Genomic DNA, 22,499 nt, shown 5'->3' on the forward strand with positions numbered 1-22,499 from the left:
TCTGCTCTGAAGTGTTAAGAAGACAGAGCTTTTGTTAGAACCACTGCTTGGTGTTCAGGCCTGGGGATTTTTCTGCATCTGCCCACACATTCATGCAGGAAGTTTTTCCACCTTATGGACCAGCCCATGTTGTGTCCTTATCACTCTTTTTTTTTTTTTTAATGTTTACTTAAACATTAGAGGGAGAGAGAAGGAGGGGCCGAGAGAAAGGAGAAGAGCAGATCTGAAGCAGGCTCCCCACTGACAGCAGAGAGCCCAATGCAGGGCTCAAACTCATGGGGCTCGAACTCACGAACCATGAGATTATGACCTGAGCCAAAGACGGATGCTCAATCGACTGAGCCGCCGAGGCACCTCATTTTTATCACTGTTGATTGCTTTGGCCTGGTGCCATGAGACTAGAAGATACATGTGTACACACACACACACACACACACACACACACACACATTCACGAACTGGTACACACATACACAAACATACACATAATACATATATCATGCACCCACATATGTACATTATATGCACACATCGACATAACATGTGGTACACATGCATATACACACATGTACACATATGCACACGTGCATATACGCCCATGCATATTTTGCTAAGATGATAATAGCAGGAGATGGGAAGTCAAGCCACCTTCCTTGGGGTATCACTTGCACAGGTGATGTCGTTTCCTCTGCTTCTGGATTTCTCCATCTTCTGAGACTTCTACTCTCCATGGCATTTGTACCAGAGTTCCCTGCCCTGAGTTTCTTCTCAGAACTCTCAACGTCCTCGGTTCTTGACAAGGAAAAACCCCAGCCACATCATTTTTCTGGAGGATATGTGTATATTCCATATATTAATATTTCCGTATCCGCTCCGATAGATGTGTGTTTTCCCAGGCTGTAAGAAACCGGTTATGACCTCCTGCTTCTAGGCAGCTGTCAGGCTGCTTTCCTGACACTTGGCCAGACCCGGCCTTCTACTGACAGAATGCCCTTGAAACGTTTCTTTTTTATTAAATGTAACATGTTAAGATGTAACACTACGTGTCCCACAGCTTGAAGAGTTTTGAACAGCGTGCCGTTTTTTCCACAGTGGGATTTGTTTTCAGTCACTTTTTCCAGCCGTAGATTTACTGTGACAAGAGAGAAAAAAGGAAACCTTTCAGAAAGAGGTTGGGCAACTCGGACAACGCGGGCCTCTCCGATTCCCAGGAGACTGCGTGTCTAGCAACTTTCTCCAAACAGGAAGCTACTGCTGTTCTGTGTTCAGCTCTCTGGAAGCGTGCGAGGAACACCAGCCGCGGTGCTTCGTAGACCTCTACACATGTGTGTTCCTTCTTTCTGTGACAACGATGGTCTCGCGCGGCCTGGCTCTGCCTCCACAGACCCCTCTCGTCACATCTGCCCTCGCTTTCTGCGTCAGCCGTGGAGACGTCTCTCACCCCTTGAGGGGGCCATGCTCCTGCCCCTCGGCTGTGGCCAGACGTGTATACCTCTGCCTTGAAGGTCCTTCTCTCCTCCCCGCCCCTTCACCCACTAAACCGTCCTTCCGGTTACAGTCTCACGGTTGTGTGAATGGCTAGTGAGCGGCTGCCTTCCCTGTGAGACCAGGGAAGGACTTGGTCGTGCACTTGCTCTAGATCAAGGACTCGGTGTCTTTTTCTTATCATTTCCTTGGCACTTTCGATAGTACCAGAATAAGGTAGACTCGCAGTAAATATTGGCTGAGCGAACGAACTCATAAAATGAATGGATGCGGACTGCCCATGAGGACAAAGACTCTGCCTCGTTATCTTGCTCATACCTAGATCCCGGCCCAGAGCCTGGTACACAGTAGGTGCCTACTAAGTATTTTTTGGGTGAATGCATGAGCATTGCACCATACCTGGTACCATGTGAAGAGCTGTCCCTTACCTCAGAGAAGTGAGCTTCTATTTAGGGAGATAATTTTGTACTCAGATGAAAGAAGTCAGGGTTCAGTAGGCAATGAGTCAGAACTCAGCTTCTGGGTCAAACCTGGGTTGGAACCCTGCTGACTTCACCAGTTTCTAGTGGTGCAGGTTTTAGCAAGGTACTTAACCTCTCTGGGCCTCGGTGCCACACCTGTCAAATGGGATAATAATAATAATAATAATAATAATAATAATAAATCTCTTTTGCGGAGTTCTGAGGATAAGGGGGAATAATGCCCGGGCGGTGTCTCACACAGCACTTGGTACGCTGCGGGTACTACCTAACTAGCCCTGTGAGGCATCATTATTATGAATTGAGAAGTTCCTCTGCATTTTAAGTGTGCTGAGGTCATTGATGAACAGCATGACTCTGGGCAAATGTGTTCCCCTTTCTGAGCTTCCGTTTTCTGCTGTGTAAATTGAGAGAATTAAGTGATAGGTTCTTTCTAGGTGTGAAACTCTATTTAGAGTAGAGATTGCTAGATCAGTGGGGCGAGTATAGTCCGGGGAAGCTTCCGGGAGCAGGTGGACTGAGCCACATCTGGAAGGTCAGGTAGAATTTGTTTAAGCAGAGAATAGAATGCGAGAGACACCAACCAAGATGAAGTGCAAAGCCATGGTGGGAGGAGGGGCATGGGGCATTCGGAGAAAGGGCGTTGGAGTGGGGAGGGTGGTCATTTAGGATTCGTGGGAGAAGAGTGTAGGGCTAGGACAGGTTCTTGAGAGGGTCACGCCTCTTTCCTGAAGAAGGAAGTTTTGGGGGGTAATATAGTTTAAGATGGATAAATGGGGAGAAGGGAGGGAGGGAGTTGGCATCCGGGAAATCAGTTAGGAGACTGTGAAGCCCTTCTGGCACAGGCTGATGAGGACCTGGGCTGGGGCTTGGCAGGAGAAGTGAAGGGGAAGAGAAGAATCCAGAATGAATGAATGACAGCCTGGTGGCAGAGCAGATATAGGGAGTGAAAGAGGTTTCTCGAGTGCTTGCTGCCCTGGCAGAAATGTGTCCTGTCCCTAAGAAAGTGACTGCGTGCCCTAGAAAGGTGTATCAGTGGTTGTCAACCCAGCCGATGGCCTGGCTTCCACCAGCAGAAGGCTTAGACCCTCACTGGAAGCTGGAAGCCATGGGAAGAAGGCAGGTACAACACAAGATCTGCTTCTACTCACAACACTTCTGAAATCAAATGTGTGACTTTTCCACACCAAGCAATTCTCTAATTCTCTGTGGACACCAACCAGATGTCCAACAATTGAATTCAGTTCTGCCACTACTACCCAGAGTCAGTGTAGACCCCACAGGTTAGGGGCTGTCCCGCAAGCCTGCCCCCCACTTCAGACACCATTTACAAGTAGTGGGTCACCACGTTATACCCACTTCTGTCCAACTTGGGTACAAGTAGGAGATTCCCATGACCCCCCCTTGTCAGGTTCGATAATTTGCTAGAATGGCTCACAGAACTCAGGGGAACAGCTTACTTACTGTCACCAGTTTATTAAAGGAGATAGAACCCAGGAACAGCCCGATGGAAGAAATGCACGGGGGGGTGGGTGTGCGGGAAGGAGCGCGAAGAGCTTCTGGGCCCTCGGTGGGCACGCCACCCTCCCAGCACCAGGACGTGTTCCGCCAACCCAGAAACTTTTGAACCCTGTCGTTTTTATGGAGGATCCCTTATGTAGGCACGAGTGATTAAATCATTGGCTACTGGTGATTAACCCAGTTTCCGGCCCCTTCCCCTCCCCAGAGGTCAGGGTGGAGCTGAAGTTCCAACCCTCTAATCATGCTTTGGTCTTGCTGATGAGCAGCTCCCACCCTGAAGTTAGAGAGGGCCCACTGAGAGTCACTCATGGTGCTCAGCCTTAGAAACCCGCAACAGAAGCCAAGGCCACTTTGTGGAGCCACTGGAGTGAGGCAGGAAACCGGCTTCCTTTAGCTGGCCATCCTGAAAGAGACACAAGGTCCTCAGGTAGCCAAGAAATGCTAGCAGCCACCAGCAGGTGACTCTGGGGCGAGTGGTTCACAGCTGTAACCCATTGGCAGGGCAGCAGTTTGGAACAGGTTTGGGCTGCAGCACAGAGTGGGTGGGTAGTGGTGCAGTGTTAACACCGGCACCTTGGAGTCCCACAGACCTGGGCCCGACTCGGAGCTCTGCCGCCTACCACCTTTGCTTCGGAAGCAAGTCACTGAGCTTGCCTGACCCTCATCCCCCATAGGTGCGGATTAGCTGAGTTAGGATCAGCAAAGGGCGTGGCACTCAGTAGGTGCTCAATAAACAGTAGGTATATAAAAATTATAAAAGATGGGAATAGGGTCGGCAGCCAGATCCAAATGCAGATGCTAAGGAAAGAGAAGCTCCATTTCTCTCTCTGCCTTCTGCACAGCATGGGCTGTACAGCTCAGAAGGGAACTTCCTTCTTGCGAGGCCTCCTGAAGGTTGCAGTCTTGATGGGCCGGCTTGCCTGGGTAGAACTGTAACCTTTTATTTAGCCAGTCGCGCATCATTTTTTTATGGCAGCTTTGGCGGTGCATCCCCAGGGTGTCGAGCAGTGGTGTGGTTGCTGGCTGGGTTCTCCTTCCTGGTTCAATAGCCTCACTTAGAGCAGTGGTTGTCAAAGTGTGGTTCCAGCAGTGGTATTGCCTGGGAACTTGTTAGAAATGCAGATTCTGGGGCTCCACCCCAGACCTAATCAATCAGAAACTGTAGGCATGGAGTCAGTCCGTCAGTCTGTGCTTTGGCGAGACCTCCAGGTGATCCCGAATACGCTGGCATTTGAGAACCACTGCATTCGAGCGTCGCACACTCGAACTGTGTTTAAGTGTGAGCAACGATGCTAAGAGGAATTTACCGTCTGTGGAACATCAAGCCAATACTTTTTCAGGATTTACAAAAAGACATTTCTGTTCACTGTGAGTCATTTAGATCTCCAAGGCTGTCAGTTAAGTAAGAACATGTGAACTTCTGAAGTTTAAATGATATAGTTACGAGTGCGGGATAGAAGGTTAGGGGTATTAGCAATTGATAAGCTGCATGTTTTTGCATTTAAGTTTTAATGACAGAATGCGCCCCAAACAGTTTCCCTTTCAGAACAGGAAAGGCTAAGAATTAGACAGTCTCGTCGCTCTTCTCTTCCGACTTTTTCAGACCAGTTTTCTAATTCCAGAGAAGCGTCTGGGCTCTTTGAGACATGTTCCTCATCTTATTTTCCATAACTTTGTCCTGGAAAATGCAGTCTGGGGGAAAGCAGCTTCAATAGTAATCACCCGCGTCTAGTCCAGAATGCGGAGTTCAAGGGCAGGCAGATCCTTTGTCATAAACAAGAGGAATACTGCATAGATAATGCAGTTGGCAGAGGTCAAGTCTGGCTTGGCTGTGCCCTGGATTATTCACCGCCAGCCAGTGCTGCAAAGCCTGCCCCCAGCTTTGAGCAAACCCCTTTTATTTTATGTCAACCCTGCACGTACACGTAAGACATTGCATCCACGTGTTTCTAATTCGTTTACACTTCACTCATCAGCATGTGAGTGAGTACCCTGCCACGTCCGAGTTTTATGAGCTGCGTTTACGAGGCTGCTTTTCTTGAACAGGGATATCCTATATTCCACCAAAAAACACGGAACTTGAGCCTGGGAACTGAAGGTTTCGGTGCTACACTTGGAGTGAACTTGTGAAGTTTGAATGGACCCGAAACTGAGCACAGATGTTACCCGTTCTCTAAGAATAGCCTCGTGTGTTTAGACACAGAATCTCTCCTCTTTCCTCACCCGAAAATTTCTCCCTGGGAGAAATGTGCAGTTCTGGCAAAGGTTTGAATCTTGTTTGCTGCCACTCTTGTTTACTAGCTAATGCAAACCTCCGAAGTAGCAAAGCTAGCTTAAATCCAGGATCTGCTAGCTAAAATCGAGGATCTCCACACTGCAGCAACGTTTTGCTTTCCTAGAGAGCAACATTTTGTTTTGCTGTCGCACTTAGGCAATGTTCCCGAAAAGACGGCGGGAAGTCTGACAGTTTTGTGTTAATTCTGAACAGAGATGGGAGGAAGCCTACCATCCACGGAAACTGTGCACAAGGACTCCGTTTCTGCGAACTTGAATTGTTGAACCTGAATTTTTTACGTGTTTTTAAAATTAGCTTTTATCATTTATTATTATTTGTAATGTTTATTTTATTTTTGAGACAGAGGGAGACAGAGCATGAGCGGGGGAGGGGCAGAGAGAGAGGGAAACACAGAATCTGAAACAGGCTCTGGGCTCTGAGCTGTCAGCACAGAGCCCGATGCAGGGCTCGAACCCACGAACCGTGAGATCATGACCTGAGCCGAAGTCAGACGCTTAACCGACTGATCCACCCAGGCGCCCCCTAGCTTTTATCATTTAATCCATGTGTATATTCACAGAAACAAATAGTTCTACAAACGTTGCCCCTCCCCCAGTATTTCTTCCTCCCCAGCTGTTTTAGCTGTTCTTTTTGATTTACCTTCGTATCTATGAATACTGCTTACATTGTTACTTGTGAACTTCTCGGGTTTCAAATATGTTCTGTTGAAGACGAGGATGGAATCCTCTTTCATCATCCTCTCCTACCTCCGGACGTGTGCACACTCCCCATCCCACACCCCCTCGAGGTAATTATGTAATTAGGCTAGAATAGTTACCTTTGAATAGTTACCTTAGAATAGTTACAGCATGACTATGTGCACGCTCCTCACAGCTGAGCCATATGGTGTACTAGCTTAGGTCAGATCTCCAGGATCCAGAGCCTGAGACGGAGATTCGTGCCCAGTGTTTACTGGGGAGTGATCCTGGAACAGCAGCACCTGTGGGGGTGCAAGATGCAGATTGGCGCATCTCTGTGCTGGCTAGCTTGCGTAGTTACCCAAAATTGAGATAGGGTCGGCCTTTGTGCCAGCACACGGAGCAGTCTTTGGCTATCCCTGGGGAAGAGGCTTAACCTTTCGTGAGGCAGGTCCCTTAGACTGAGGGCAAGTTCCAGAAAGACACAGCTGTGAGCTACCAGCAGAGGGCACTCCCAGCTGCAGGGGGAATTCTGACTTGGATTGGGTGGTGCTGGTGGGTAATCTGGGCATCACATTGTAGCATCCATTCCCTATGCCGTGATTACTTTTCACCTCCTGAAATCCTTAGTTTCTTTGTTGTTAATAAACACCTTTTTCTCCTTGTCTTCTTTTCTGGGTACTTCACACTAATTTAACCTCAGGCACTTTGAAATTATGTGAATCTTCTTTCAGTAATTTGATTTATCAATATCTTTAAGTTTTTATTAATTTTGAGAGAGAGCACACATGCACACATACATGCACAAGTGGGAAAGGGGCGGAGAGAGAGAATCCCAAACATGCGTCTGTTGTCAGTGTAGAGGTCTACTGTGGGGCTCAGTCCCGTGACCCTGGGGATCATGACCTGAGCTGAAACCAAGGGTCGGGTGCTCAACCGACGGAGCTACCCAGATGCCCCTAAAATATCAGTATCTTAAAAATTGAGTATTGTCTCCATTTCACCTTCTCCTTGACCCTTCTGATCTGCTCTAGTCCTAGCCTCGTACACACTTGTCTTGTTAAGGTCCCCTTTCACCCCAGTCCTGAGCATCCCCTCTGGATTAGTTCTTCTATTTCCTGGATCCCACACCTTCTACTTTCTTGGTTTGTTCTTTCATTGTGGTAGAACACGTTCTCCAGGAAGTGCCCATGAGAGGAAAATTGTGCAAGAATTGAATTTCTGCAGATGCCTTTATTTTTTCTCAAAGGTTGATAATTTGACTGGATATGGAATTCTGGTGATTGATGTAAAATTCTAGAAATGACTTTCACAAATTACAAGCCATTGCTCGGTTACCTTATAGCTTTCAAAGTGGTTGTTGAGAAATCCAATACAATACCATTTTAGTTGTTTCCTCTTTGGTAGCCTGTGTTATCTTTTCTTTGTCCCAAGTGTCTTAAAATTCCACAACCATGTGCCTTGGTGTTGTTCATTATCATCCATTCATTGGGAGACACTGCTTAGGTTCCTATAGGTCTTGTGGAGTATGCCAAGAATGCCAGGCCTTGCCCACCCTAAAACCAGGTCATTTCTCAAGATTGTGTTTTCAGTGAGCAACCTTGAAGAATGAACAACATCTCCATCCGGGACAAAAGAGCAGGGCTCCTTATTGCTTCCTGTAGACGCATCGGGTCCTCAAGCACAGTGTTCCTTGCCTACGTGTGTAATGTCCCTGTGAGGTGTGGGGGCAAGGGGAACTGACACAAACATGCCAATGCTTGTGATGTTCGCTCTTCCAAGAGCAATAAAGTCCTTTATCTCTGACTCAGGAGTCTTTTTTTTTTATGTTTATTTATTTATTTTTGAGAGAGAGAGAGCACGTGAACAGGGGAGGGACAGAGAAAGAGGGAGACAGAGGATCCCAAGCAGGCTCTGTGCTGTCAGCATAGAGCCCGCCTCGGGGCTCAATCTCTAGCAAGCTCATGTGAGCGGAATTGTTAAGTCATGACCTGAGCAGAAATCAAGAGTTGGATTCCCAACCGACTAAGTCACCCAGGTGCCCCTCTGACTCAGGAGTCTTGTATCCTCTGTCTACACCCATGAAACATAACAGGCTAACTTATTAATTACAAGTAGGGTAAAATCAAGTCCTACACCTAACACCATTGTCCTGGGCACTTGATGGGCTCCTTCATTCTGGAAACAGAAATTTTTTTTAAGTTATTTATTTGTTGATTTCCTGGAGATCTATGAAACTAACTGCTGCTGCTGCCTTTTTTTTTAAATAACAGCTTTATTGAGATAAAATTCATATACCATAAAAGCCACCAATTTAAATACTACAGTTTAGTGTTTTTAGTATAGTTAGAAAATTGTGCAACCATTACCACTAAATAATTTCAGTATGGACCCCAAGATGAAAGTCCATACCCATTAGCATTTGCTCTGCATTCTGTCCTCTGGCAACTACTAATCTACTTTCTGCCTCTATAGATTTGCCTATTTCGAATATTTCATATAAATGTAATTAGGGGCACCTGGGTGGCTCAGTCAATTGAGTGTCTGACTCTCGATTTCAGTTTAGGTCACAGTCCCAGGGTTGTGGGATCAAGCCCCGTGTCAGTGTGAAGCGGCTTAGGATTCTGTCTCTCTCTGTCTTTCCCTCTGCCCTTTCCCCTGCTTGTGCTCTCTCTGTCTCTCAAAAATTAAATGAATGAATGAATAAATAAATAAATAAATGTAATTAGACAATAGGTGACTTTTTGTGACTGACTTCTTTCATTTAGTACACTGTTTTCAAAGTTCATCCATGTTGTAGCATGTATCAGTACATATTTGCTTTCTGTTGTCCAATAATATTCCACATACGGATAAAACACATTTTATTTATTTATTCATCAGTTGAGGGACATTTATATTGCTTCCACTTTCTAGCTATTGTGAATAATGCTGTTATGCATATTCACGTACGCATTTTTTTGACGTGTGTTTTCATCTCTCATAGTTGTATACCTAGAAGTGGAATTGCTGGGTCATAAGGTAACACTGTGTCAAACATTCTGAGAAACTGCCAAATTTATTCCAAAAAAGCCCTCCCATTTTACAGTCCTTTTAGCATTGTACAAAGGTTCTGATTTCTCTACATCCTTTTCGACTCTTCCTATTGTCTTTTTAATTGTAGCCATCCTAGTGTGTGTGAAATGTTATCTCATCATGGTTTTGATTTATATTTCTTTAATGATGAATGATATTAAGCATCTTTTCCTGTGCTTGGTGGCCATTTATGTATCTTTGTGGGAGAGGTGTCTATTCAAATTCTTTGTCCATTTTTTTTAATTGAATTGTCTTTTCATTGTTGAGTTATAAAAGTTGTTTACAGATTCTAGATACAAGTCCCTGATACATGATTTGCAAAATTTTTTTCCCATTACTTGTGTTGTTATTTCATTTTCCCAGTGGAGTTCTATGATGAAGCCCAACTTAGCTACTTTTTTGTTACTTGTGCTTTTGATATCATATTATCTAAGACACCATTGATGAATTGACTATCATGAAGACTTATGCCTAGGTTTCTTGTAAAAATGTTGTAGTTTTAGCTCTTACATTTAGGTTGATGTTCCATTTTAAGTTAATTTTTATATATGATGTGAAGTAGGGGTCCAGCTTCATTCTTTTGCATGTAGATATGCAAAGCTATCCCAACACTATTTATCGCAAAGACTATTTTTCTCTCATTGAATTGTCTTGACACTGTTGTCAAAAGCCAATTGACCATATATATGAAGGTTTATTTTTGGTCTCTCCATTCTATTCCATCAATTTATATATCAGACTGTCTCCATTGCTGTACTTTCGTAGTATTCAAAATCAAGAAGTATGAGTCTTCCACTTTTTCTTCCTCCAAGGTTATTTTAGCTATTGGTCCCTTGCATTTCCCTATCCATTTCAGGATCAGCCAGTCAATTTCTGCAAAAAAAAGACAGCTGGTGTATTGACTGAAATTGTGTTGAACCTATAGATCACTTTGGGGAGTATTGCCATCTTAACAATCTTAAGTCTTTTGATTCATGAACATGGAATGTCTTTCCATTTATTCAGGTCTTTATTAGTTTCTTTCAAAAATATTTTGTAGTTTTCAGTGCATAAGTCTTAAACTTCCTGTGTTTAATTTATTCCCAAACGTTTCATTCTTTTTGATGCTGTTGTAAATGAAATTGTTTTCTTAATTTCATGTTCAGATTGTTTATTGATAGTGTATAGAAATACAATTGATTTTTGCATATTGATCTTATATCCTGTAACTTGGATGAACTTTTTTATTAATTCAGATACTTTTTTGGTGCATTTAAATTGTCTGTTTTATATACAAGATCAGGTCATCTGTGAATACAGATAGTTTTACTTATTCCTTTTCAATCTGGATGCTTTTTCTTTTTTCTTTTTTCTTTTTTCTTTTTTTGTCTAACTGCCCTGGTTAGAAGTCCTTTTTGTTTCTATAAAATCAATAGTAATGTTCCCCCTTCGTTCCTGATTTTAGTGTTTTGAGTCTTTTTTATTCTTAGTCGATCTAAAAGTTTGTCAATTTTGTTTATCTTTACAAAGACAAACTCTGGGTTTCATTAATTTTCTTTGTTGCCTCTCCCTGCTCTATATAATTTATTTCCATTCTAGATTTCTTTCTTCTGTTGACTTTAGGTTTAGTTTGTTCTTCTTTCTCTAGTACTTAATGTGGGAGATTAGGTTATTGATTTGAGATTTTTTTTTTAACATGGGTGTTTGCAGCTATAAATTTTCCTCCAAGCACTGCTATATCTGCATCCCATAAGTTTTGGTGTGTTGTATTTTTATTTTTATTTACCTCAAAGTATTTTCTTATTTCCCTTGTGTGTGTTTTTTTCTTGATCAGTTATTTAGAAATATGTTGTTTAGTTTCCACATATTTTTGAAATCCCCAAACTCCTGTCTGGTTTTGATTCCTAATTTCATTCCATTGCGGCAAGTGAACATATTTGGTATGACTTCAATCCTTTTAAATTTATTAAGGCTTGTTTTATTATTTAACATGTGTTCCCTCCTGGAGACTATTTCAGGTACACTTGAGAAGAATGAGTGTTTTGCTGTTGTTGGGTAGAATGTTCTACAGATAGCTATTAGGTCTAGTTGGTTCAGAGTGCTGCTCAAGTCTTCTGTTTCCTTGCTGATCTTCTGTCTAGTCATTCTATTCATTATTGAAAGTGTGGTATCAACATTTCAAACTATTCTTATTGAATTGCCTAGTTCTCCTTTCAGTGCTGTCAGTTTTTGCTTCATGTGCTTTGGAGCTCTGTTGTTGTCTTCCTAATGCATTGACTCTTTTGTCATTATAAAATGCTACTATTTGTCTCCAGTAACAGTTTTTGTCTTAAAGTCTGTTTTGTCTCATAGTAGTATAGCCTGCTCCAGCTGTCTTTTGACAGTGTTCTCATTGCTTTTATGAAGGAGTTAATTTTCAGAGGCTTTTAGCTAACCATTCTGGAAAATGGAATCGCTGACTACTTCTTAATCACCCTTACAGATTTTCCCCCCGTTTTTAGGCCTCCTTTCTGCCCTATTTCCAAAGTTACCTCTTGGAGATGCAACAATACCAGGTAGCTTCGATGCTTCAATTCCTGCTTAGGATCAGTTTTCTTGGGTCTGCTACGTCATTTCCATGAGTCCTTTGCTTCCCACCTTCCAAAATTTTGTAACTATTAATTCCTTTTCTATTTCCTTTGCCCTTTATCACTTGAAAAATGTCTTTACTCTTATATCAGGGGGCTTTCCAAGGGGACACAGTTCAGGGAGTGATTTAAATATTGAACCGTATTTGAGAGTAAATCCTTTAGTTGTTAGCTATTTTATTCTAAGTAACCTGAATTCTCTTGTGTGATCTCCAGAGTTTAATAAGAAGAGAGATTTTTTTTAGCTATCATGGATCCAGATACCTGGCAATTCTAAGTTTAATTACAGATAGTGCTTATATTATCTTTGAAACTTGGGTGTGGAATTTGAACATCTTCGATTCAAAATAAGAACGGTCAGCTGCTTCTAGCTCTTCTCTCACTGTTTGATTTTTCTTAGAGCAGTGGCTGTGAAATGTGTGCACCAGAATCACTCTGAGGGTTTATTTAAAAATTTTTTTTTTCAACGTTTATTTATTTTGGGGACAGAGAGAGACAGAGCATGAACGGGGGAGGGGCAGAGAGAGAGGGAGACACAGAATCGGAAACAGGCTCCAGGCTGCGAGCCATCAGCCCAGAGCCTGACGCGGGGCTCGAACTCACGGACCGCAAGATCGTGACCTGGCTGAAGTCGGACGCTTAACCGACTGCGCCACCCAGGCACCCCTCTGAGGGTTTATTTAAAATATAGCTTGCCTGAGTCTCTGATGCAGGACTAGGAGGCGTGGCCTCAGAATCTACATTTTCAACAAGTTCCCAGGTGAGGCTGTGCTTCTGGTCCTGGGACACAGAATCACCCTCTCAGTGTGTGGAATATAAAGGTGTTCCCTTTGGGGGTGGGGAGGACAGAGAAGGAGAGCAACAAGAGAATCGGGGGGAGAAGGAGATGCCCGCTTTGCTCTCAGCCCACTGCCCCCCCCCCCCCGCTGGTGGCCACTCTTCTGTTTTCCTCCTCTCTCTCTGCTGGTAAAACCAAGCCAAGATCTGCTTAGAGAAGACGCTCTTGGCTCTTGGCTTCTCTTCTATAGAGAAGTATAATTATATTCACAGAAGAAAAAAAGGAATGAAGTGATTATCCATGAGAAAACTTAATCTGAGGCCCTGCAAATATAGTTTTAATGTAGTTTAAAAAGAATTTTTTTTTAATGTTTATTTATTTTTGAGAGAAAGAGAGAGACAGAGCATGAGCGGGGGAGGGGCAGAGAGAGAGGGAGACAGAAACCGAAGCAGGCTCCAGGCTTTGAGCTGTCAGCACAGAGCCAGATGTGGGGCTCGAACCCTCAAACGGCGCGATCGTGACCTGAACCAAAGTCAGACACTTAACTGACTGAGCCAGCCAGGCGCCCCTATTTTTATGTGGAATTTTAAGGTGGCTGGGGAGTATACACAGGGCCTAAAGAAGTGAGTCCTTGTGTACTTTTATGAGACACACTAGGTTGAGCATTGCCAAGGCAACAGGCGGTCTGATAGTTCTGATAGGCGGTCAGTTGTCCGCAGGGGTCTATTATCTGCTAGGAGCCCCCTCTTTCCTTCTTGCAAGTCTGAGGCAGCAGGGACACTGAGCCACATAGGTAGAGGGTCAGACCTAGTGGCAGGAGAGGTGTAGACTTCAGGCCTGTCCTCCAGGTTACTTTCATGTAGCTTTTTGGAGATTCTGCCGTAATTGCCCCACATTCAGCCAGAATGTTCTCCTGTAGTATGTAGAATGTTCTCAGAATGTTGTTCTGTAGTATGGTTACGAATAGGGAGAAATAAAATTGTGGCTGCAAAAGCTAGTATCCCAAAGGCTAGAGGTAGTTGGGAGAGAGCCAGGAGAAGTGAGAACTCAAAACTCTGGCCCCTCCTGAGGCTGCCTCTCAGACGCTGTTATTACTTGAAATGCAATGCACCTGGATAGTTCCTGCTGTCACTTCAGAAAATGAAGAGCTGGGAAGGAAGAAGCAGGGTCCAGGTAGATAGATGACCTGAGGAAGCAAGCTTTGGGCACTACTTTACCTCTAACCTGTCACCTCCTTTCTTAGGCCTTTGTGGTGGTATGTTTTTAATCTATGAAATGATGACTTGGTTTTAGATAATTCCCGAAGGCACTTCCATCTTTGGTATTCTTGGATTTTTCCAAGATCACCTCTTCTATCTTTTGGGCAGCCAGGGTACGAAACCCTGCCTCTTGACTTCTAAGATAGAGCTTAACATACATAGAAGATTCAGTGTTCCCTAAACCATGTGGTCCCAGAGGCTCCATGTTATTTCCTGTTAGTGGTTTTCAGTGGCTTTGGAGTGAAGTTCATTGCTATGACAGTCAGGCAGCTACACTGGGGAAAATATGATGTATTGTGTTGTGTAGGAAAGAGTCAGTGTTATCCAATCCAGTAATCAGATTTTCAGACAAAGGCATGACCCTGGAACATGCTGTCTATGACTGAGCAAAGCGTTAGTCTTGTCTCCAAAAACAGTTAAAAAAAAAAAAAAAAAAGCCAGTATGTACTTGGCTTGTCTGTTTTGGATATGGAAATACATCTTGCCTGAAAATTTTTCTCATTCTTATTTTGGAGGCAACTAAATTGTTCTGAAGATATTAGTAGCAGCAGTAATTAATTAGCATGTATTGAGCACTGACTGTGTGCCAGGCTCGGTGTGAAATAACAGAAATATAGAGAAAGACTCTGTAAGGGAATATATCTCATTGGGGGAGACGAGAGAAAGGCAAAATGTACAATTTTAAAAAGGCCAGTATTTACTTATTCATCCCTCCTCTTATTCCTCAGGGATTGGTAGAGCATCTGCGATGTGCCCGCCTCTGTACTGGATGCTGGCGGTACAAAAGTGAATACGCCAGGCATGTCCCTGTGGTCCCTCAAGACTCTGCTTCAGTGAAGTTTGGTTAACCTTATTGTAGAGGGGGCCAGATCAGATGGCTGGATGTACAGGCAAGGTCGGGATCCACGGAGGGCTTCCTAGAGGAAGTGACCTGGGAACGAAAGCAAAGTAGAAACCGGTACTAGCCAAGTAAGGCAAAGGCAGAAGAACAGTTAAGCAATAGCTGGAGAGAGGAAGTGCTTAGTTGGGTACGCAGCAAGGATGTAAGGAGAAACAGTAGGAAATGAGACTATAAAGGTAGGCAAGATTCAGTTCTTGACAGATGGTTTATCTCTTGCTGAGGACTTTGGATTTCAACCCAAGGTGATACGGAAACCACTTAAATATCTCATAATGGAGGAATTATTACAGGAAACTCTAGCCGTTTAAAAGAACATAAAGATGATATAATTGCGTAGATATTCAGTAACAATTTTTTTAAAGCAGAACATAAAAATTGTGTGCTCACTGTGATTGCTGATAAGTAAGATATAATTGTGACTATGTTAAAACTTGGGAGGACTTCTAAAAGTGGAGTCTATTATGTGCATCATGGGATTCTTGAAGAATCCCTTTATGATATCTGCTCCGCATCGAATGTCTACTATATGCCCATAGATCAAGACACAATCCCTTCCCTCGACCAGCAACTGTGGGGAGATCTAGTAACTTGGATGAAGTTTTTATTTATTTATTTTTTATTTTTGTAAGTTTATTTATTTATTTTGAGAGAGACAGAGATAGCGTGCGTGGGGGAGGGGCAGAGAGAGAGGGAGGGGGAGAGAGAGAATCCCAGGCAGGCTCTGTGCTGCCAGCATAGAGCCTGATGTGGGGCTTGAACTCATGAAACTGTGAGATCATGACCTGAGCCGAAACCAAGAGTCAGATGCTCAACCAACTGAGCTACCCAGGTGCCCCTGATGCAGTCTTTTTAAAGTGTGTGATTATGAGACGTCTGGAATAGGCAAACCCATAGATAGCAAGTAGATGGGTGGTTGCCAAGGTCCAGAGGGAATGACAGCAAACAGGTCCAGGGCTGTTTTCTGGGGGTGACAGAAATGCTCTGGAATTAGTGGTGATGGTTGTACAACATTGGGAATAGACTCAACACCACTGAATTGTACACTTTGGCTAAAATGTTTATTTTTATACTATTATGTCGTGTGAATTTTATCTCAGTGCAGAATACCAGAAGAAAAAAAAGATGCTTTTTTTTTCTTTCTTTTTTGTTTTTTTTTTTTTTTTTGGTAGTAAAGGGCAATCGGAAGTGTGAGTTGAACTGCCAGGCGATGGGCTACCGCTTCTATGTCCGGCAAGCCGAGAAGGTCATTGACGGTACCCCCTGTGACCAGAATGGCACGGCCATCTGCGTGTCTGGGCAGTGCAAGGTAAGTGCCCCGGGCTGGGTGTCTGTAGCACGTTCTCAGGGTGTTTGATCTGAGACTGCCAACTCCATTATGGGTGGCCAAGCTGTGACCTGCTGCTGCCCCACAACCCACAGGGGCACGGAACCACGAGCTCTGGGAGAAGCAGGCTAAAATAGGGCAGGTTGGTCCTCTCTGTGTTTTTGATCCTTGGGAGTCGCCACGGCTCGGTCTGGTATTTCAAGTATTGAGTGATTTATATGTACACCCTGTGCATCCAGAGGGACTCGGTGATCCTTCCTCGCCTTTGAAGTGGAGGTGATGAAAGGCACTGCCAGATCAGTCAAGAAACGGTGGGCATCATGAGGGTGGCATTTTAAGGGCATGGTGTGTCTTCTATCTCTTGCCTCCCACCAGATGGGCAGGCTTCCAAGTGAAAGGTGTTCCCTGCCTTTTGTAGCAGAGGAGTACCTCAAACGGGAATTTTCAACCCCTTCGGACCCGTGAAGTGTGTTCCAGGAACTCCTTGCCCTGCATTCTGCAAATACACGGGGCTTGAGAGTCCTTGTGGGGTGCTAACCAGTGACGGAAAGCACCATTTGGTCAGAATTAGGCACCTTAGATGAGGTGGTCCAGATTCCATAGCCGCTTTAATTTGGGCCTGGAACTGCCACCCTTCTTGCATCTATCAATGTATCGGTAGATCTAAGCCTCTAGCAGGTACATGACTCTTTGGGGCCCAGACTAAAACTCCATCTTAATGAACACTCAGTAGCTGGCAGGCTTGACTTTCATCAAAGGAAGAGCTCTTTGGTTATCACCTCTGAAATTTCCTGTTACGCTCTGTATGTAATTGCTCAGTATCAAAGTTACTAAAGGATGGTCGATAAGCACAGCCTTCCCTTTCCAGACTTGTTTTTGAGAGAGGGGGTGGGGGTCGGGGGGGGTGGGGCGCTGAGCTGTCAGCAGAGAGCCTGATGCAGGGCTTGAACTCGTGAACCGCGAGATCGTGACCTGAGCCGAAGTCGGACGTTTAACCAACTGAGCCACCCAGGTGCCCCAAGACTTGTTTTTTAATGAGGAGGCTTTAAATAGGTTGCAAAATGACTTATTAAAGCAGTGCAGAGACGCTCAGATGTTGAATGAAAGTTCAGAAGGGAACAGCTGTCACTTTTGTATCTCGTGGGTGTGAAGGGGCTTTGGAAGAGCAAAACCCCAAAAGAAGAAGGACGTGGCACAGAAGGGGTAAGTGAGCATGGCGGGAAGAACCGTCGGGGCTGAGACCGGTCCGGCCTCCATTTTCCACCCCTTTGGGAGAACCACACATCCTCTCCGCACCTCACTGACTTCAGATAATACCCAAGAGGGTTCTGTTAGAGGTTTTGATCTCCAGCTCAGCTGGTCTCTGCTTCTAAACGTGACTGAGCCTGAAATGGTGGCCCTTACAGCAACATAGCTTTTTCTTTCAGGCCCCGAATCTGCTGTTCATTTCCTGAATACAGGTGCACACTGCCGGGGGGTGGTGTAGGGTAATGGTTAAACACATGCCCTCGGGAAGTCAGACTGCCTGGATTCAAATCCTGCCTCTTCCACTGTGTGATTTACTGTGTTGATCTCGCACAGGTCATATAAGCTCTCTGTGCCTGTGCAACGTGAGGAGGGCGGTACCTACCTCCTGTGTCTCGGTGCACAGTTGTGAACCCATACATGCAGGGCCCTTGTAACAGGTCTGGCATTTAGTAAACAGCTGACACTGATTAGTATTAATAGATTGTTTCTGTCCACAGAGGTCCTACTGGATTTGAGTTTCCTATGCAAAAGCATTTGCTTTGTTTATTTTTTCGTTGGTAGATTATGGATTTATGAGACTCACATTCTGTCAGGGGAACGCTGGCGTGTGTTCCCACACTCTAGAGTGAGCTGCTAGGGGACAGCAGATTCTGATTCGGCAGGGCTGGGGAGGGGCCTGAATGTCTGTTCTTCCAACAGGATGCTAAGGCTTCTGGGTCACAAGTGGCAACCGTTTTAAAAGGATACTTTGATGAGAATACGGTTGACAGAGAATCAGAAACATAAATACAGAGTGGCGTCGTGACTTGGAAGGAAGCTTTTCACCAGAGGGGCAGGGGCGTCGTGTTTTCTCAGTGCTGCCTTAAGGGTCTCTGACCTGATGATACGAAGGAAAAACAAACACTCATAAGGATGCGGGTGTGGATCCTCGCTGATAGTCGAACACCATCCGGGCTGCAGGGCAGCACAGTTTGTAGACGATAATTGCTAAAACATCAAGACAGACATTCCTTAGCATGTGGGCAGATTAATAGGAATTTGATGTTACAAGGACCGCTTTGATATCGCTACATATTTGTTCTCTGTGCACTTGCCTGAAACTTCCCTCACTGAAGTTGCTGGAATCACGGACTGTCCCGTCCTCTTTAGAACTTAAATTTAAATAATCAGAAGTACGTTTGCTTCCTAAGCTGAAGGTCTGTTTACTTTGCAGCTTTCAAAGGGTACAGTGTCCTTTTCTGAATATTTGATTGGAAGCCCAGAATCCACATTGGTATCTCTGCCTCACTGACTTGTGGCTGAGAGAGCTGTCCCTCACGGACAGGAGCGTCCGCATCTGAAATAGCTCCAGAAGGCCTCTGCTGGCCACAGAAAGTTGAAATGCAAAGCCAGGCCTGCTACGGAAGTTAATGAAACGCAATGAGCATTCAATAAGAGTACGAGCTAAACCCACAGAAGAGTAGCTGAGAGGGAATGGTGTCATCCCCCTGGACACCAAGCCAGAGAAAGGCCCCAGGCCCCCCCCCCCCCCCCCCCCCCCCCCCCCCCGTGCAAGCTGGAATGCTGTGTTCCTATGCCGGCAGAGCGCTCCCTGGCCAGCCTGTGTTTACACTGTTGCTGGACCTCCTCTGTGTTTTAGATCCAAGAGTTGGAAGAGCGGCAGGAAGAATGCAGACATCCCAGAACTGGCAGGTGAGGGGCGGGAGGGCTGCAGAAAATGGGGGTCCCTTAGCAGTCCCTCAGTGCTGGGTGATGCTTTCTTTTCTTGACAGGGACTGAAGGATCCCAAAAGTTGTCTTCAGGTTAAGGACTGCATATGGATAGGCTTTGAGGGGAAAGAACGGTCTTTTCCTCAAGCAAGAGAATGTATCTGAAGCCCACAGAGACCCTATACCTTGCTCAACTTGACCCCATCCCTGTAGACGTCAAATAGGAATATCCGGCCAATCTTCAAAGAAGTCTCTAAGGGACTTCTGGTCCTGCCCAGTCATTACTGTCATTTATGGGAACGAAATAGCATTTACGTATAATTAACAGAGCACAGTAATAATTTCTGTTAAGCATCACGTTAACTGTACTGTGATTTTTTTTTTTTTTTTTTTTTTGGCTTGGTCACAGCTTTGAACTGTCTAAATAATTCTGAATTTTAATAGTTTGCTGATACATGCATTCTTTTTGCTCACAACTTAATAAAACTAGATGGAAGTTTCTCTTCAGTGGTACAGCAGGCATTTGAAAGAACTAGAACAGAAAAACACTCTGAGCTCCCTAGAGAGCAGCCTTACAGAAACCTCTGACTTCTGGACTTGAGTGGTCCTGAAAGTGAGAACCACCCCAAGACCCACTCTCCTCCCCCCAACAAAAAGTCTTTGGTGGGGAAGGAACAGGCCTTGAGGATGCCTTGCAATAAATAGGCCGATGCAAAACCTTGGAGGAGGAACATGTGGGAGAGGATATGGCTAGCTAGGAGCCTTTTCTGAGTGTGTATTGTGTTCCAGACGCTGCGCTGTGTGCTTTACATTCAAGATGATATCTGGGGCGCCGGGGTGGCTCAGTTAAGTGTCTGACTTGCGCTCAGGTCACGATCTCATAGTGCGTGAGTTCAAGCCCCGTGTCGGGCTCTGGGCTGACAGCTCAGAGCCTGGAGCCTGCTCCCGATTCTGTGTCTCCCTCTCTCTCTGCCCCTCTTCTGGTAGCCCTTTCTCTCTCCCTCTCCCCCCCTCAAAAATGAATAAGCATTAAAAAAAAGTTTTTTAAAGAATCTGTTTCCAAAAAATGATATCATTAATCCACCCGTCTTCACAATAACTCAGTCAGTGGGAATTATCAGCCCCTATTTTACAGAGGACTGTTACAACGCTGAGCTGAGTCAGCCAATAAGGGCTACCTGGCAGTTTGACTACCAATAATTCGTTTTTTAGGCTGAACTGTTCATCAGAATAGGAAGAGTCGTTTGTATGTGATGGGAAGAAACCCATGTGCTTTATTTAGCTATGTCTCCTCTTCTGAGTTTATTTTCCTCACTGCCTCTTTACAAAACAGGCTCCTTTTTCGAAATGTGTATCAGGACATGTCTGTCTTTTGCTTAAATTCCATGCGTGGCTCCCCCTCGCCTATAGGAATCAAGTCTAGGTCCTGCATCATCTGTCTCCTGCCTGGCCTCCCCGGGCCTCCAGTGCTGGCTGGGCTGGGACATGTTACCCCCCCAGACCGAGCAGGCCGACAGGGCTTCGTGTCCAAGAGAACGTACATGCTGTCCCCTCGGCCTCGTGTCCACTCTTGGTCCACTTGGTGGATTCTGCCCAGAAGCAGAGCCTGGGCAGAGTACTGGCTGACCCCCTTGAGCCCTGTTTCCATTCTTCTGTCCCCACTGCTTGTAACTGTTTGTTCCCATTGCCCCACCTACCACCCAGCAAGCTGGGAGCCATTCTTGCCATTTTGCTTTAGCAAAATGCCTACCATTGAAAAGGTGCTTAAAATAAATGTGTAAATGAATTGAGGTCTTGGTGACTCACTCTGTTGGATTGCAACAAATGAAATTAGTCTTGTAACCAGCACAGAGTTTTCTCTTTTTTGGCTGGGATGGGCAATCGAGTGCAGCTAAAACAAGGACACGAAGCCCCCTTGGCCAGATCCCCAGAACCCAAGGCCTCAAAGGTCGGGGAAAATTCTTGGCACCTGCCAAGCTCTCCATCCCTCGTCCTGTTTTATTTTGCTCATTCTGAATTTCTTGAGTCCCTTCAGAGCAAAGGCAGGAAGGAACGAAGCAAGTGTGAGAGTATACACATTCCGAAGGTGCCTTCTGTGGAGGGAAAAGAACCCCTTCTGCCCTCAGACTTCCACCTCTCGTCCCCGGTGGGTCATCACCTCCCGTGCAGGGCGCTGGTTGAGGCCCACCGTCCGCCCGCACTCAGTGGGGGCCTTCACACCTCCTCTCCCAGCTGGGACACTGCTCGCCTTCAATCTGGACACATCCGCAGACGGTGTCAGATTTATTCAGTAAATTAAAGCAAGGTAACTGTTTCCAAATGTTCAGAGATAAGCTCTGGACCCGCGTGCTGCCCTGACCGGGAAGGATGACAGAATGGGGTTTGTGCACGCTCGTGTGTGTTCAGGCCATCATTCACAATATTGTGCTTTCCTGAGCCAAATGGGTAGGTACCCCCTGCTCACTTCTCTGCCCCTTTGCCCTAAGTTGCTTCTTTTTTTTTTTTTTTCTTTTGTGGACTTTGCTTATAGTTCTTTTGCTACCTGAATAGAACCAAGAGAATAATTGTGTTGGATAAAATGTTCTCTCCTTTGCCAGACGTCTGCATGATCAGCCTTGAAATAAGGCGGAGACCTTTTACTTTGCTTGAATTCTGAGCTTATGGGACACTTTGTGGGCTCCCACCTGCATTCCCACCCCCAGCAAACGGTGTTCTATTTGTGACTATTAAAGTGCGTATCATATTATGTTACAGTTATTTTGACACATGTCTGAATCCTACAGTAGAGGGAACAAGTGTCTTGTGTATTTGTATCTTCAGTGCTTAATTAACATGCTAAGATTATTCAGTAAATATTCTTAAATCATATGAAAGAATGAATGAAAGAACAAGTTAGAAACTGGCTGTGTAAACCTCTTTTCCTACAAATAATCAAGAATAGGATTAAAGAAGCATTGAAATGTTAGCTCCCAGGCCCTGTTCTCAGGACCTCTTGACATCTGAAACTGACACCTCAAGTAAAACTGACGAAGTGCACTTCTTTCCCATTATCAATGATTTTTCCCACTTTCAGTCATTGGGACCACCACTAGCATAAAAACTCTGGTTACATTTCTTAGTTGATGCATGCTTATTAATTAA

At 44.9% G+C, this 22,499-nt stretch overlaps 1 protein-coding gene and 1 long non-coding RNA gene across 4 annotated transcripts in view; both read left to right on the plus strand.

Moving 5' to 3' along the window:
• Nucleotides 1–22,499, plus strand: part of THSD4 (thrombospondin type 1 domain containing 4) — a 570,947-nt gene that overhangs the window by 242,494 nt on the left and 305,954 nt on the right. For all 3 annotated transcript variants that reach the window (XR_015252788.1, XM_086711100.1, XM_086711101.1), the window contains one exon: nt 16,247–16,383. Coding sequence is in view for 2 of the 3 variants with exons in the window: in XM_086711100.1 (XP_086567226.1) it covers nt 16,247–16,383 (137 nt within the window). In the remaining variant the exon portion in view is untranslated. The remainder of the gene's footprint in view (nt 1–16,246; nt 16,384–22,499) is intronic.
• On the plus strand, nt 19,189–20,410 carry LOC147580314 (uncharacterized). The gene is made up of 2 exons (XR_015252789.1): nt 19,189–19,341; nt 19,422–20,410. It is a non-coding gene; the product is annotated as an uncharacterized LOC147580314 (long non-coding RNA).

Source organism: Puma concolor, chromosome B3 (genome assembly GCF_028749965.1).
Source record: "Puma concolor isolate L17-30 chromosome B3, mPumCon1.1.hap2, whole genome shotgun sequence".
Lineage (NCBI taxonomy): Eukaryota > Metazoa > Chordata > Mammalia > Carnivora > Felidae > Puma > Puma concolor.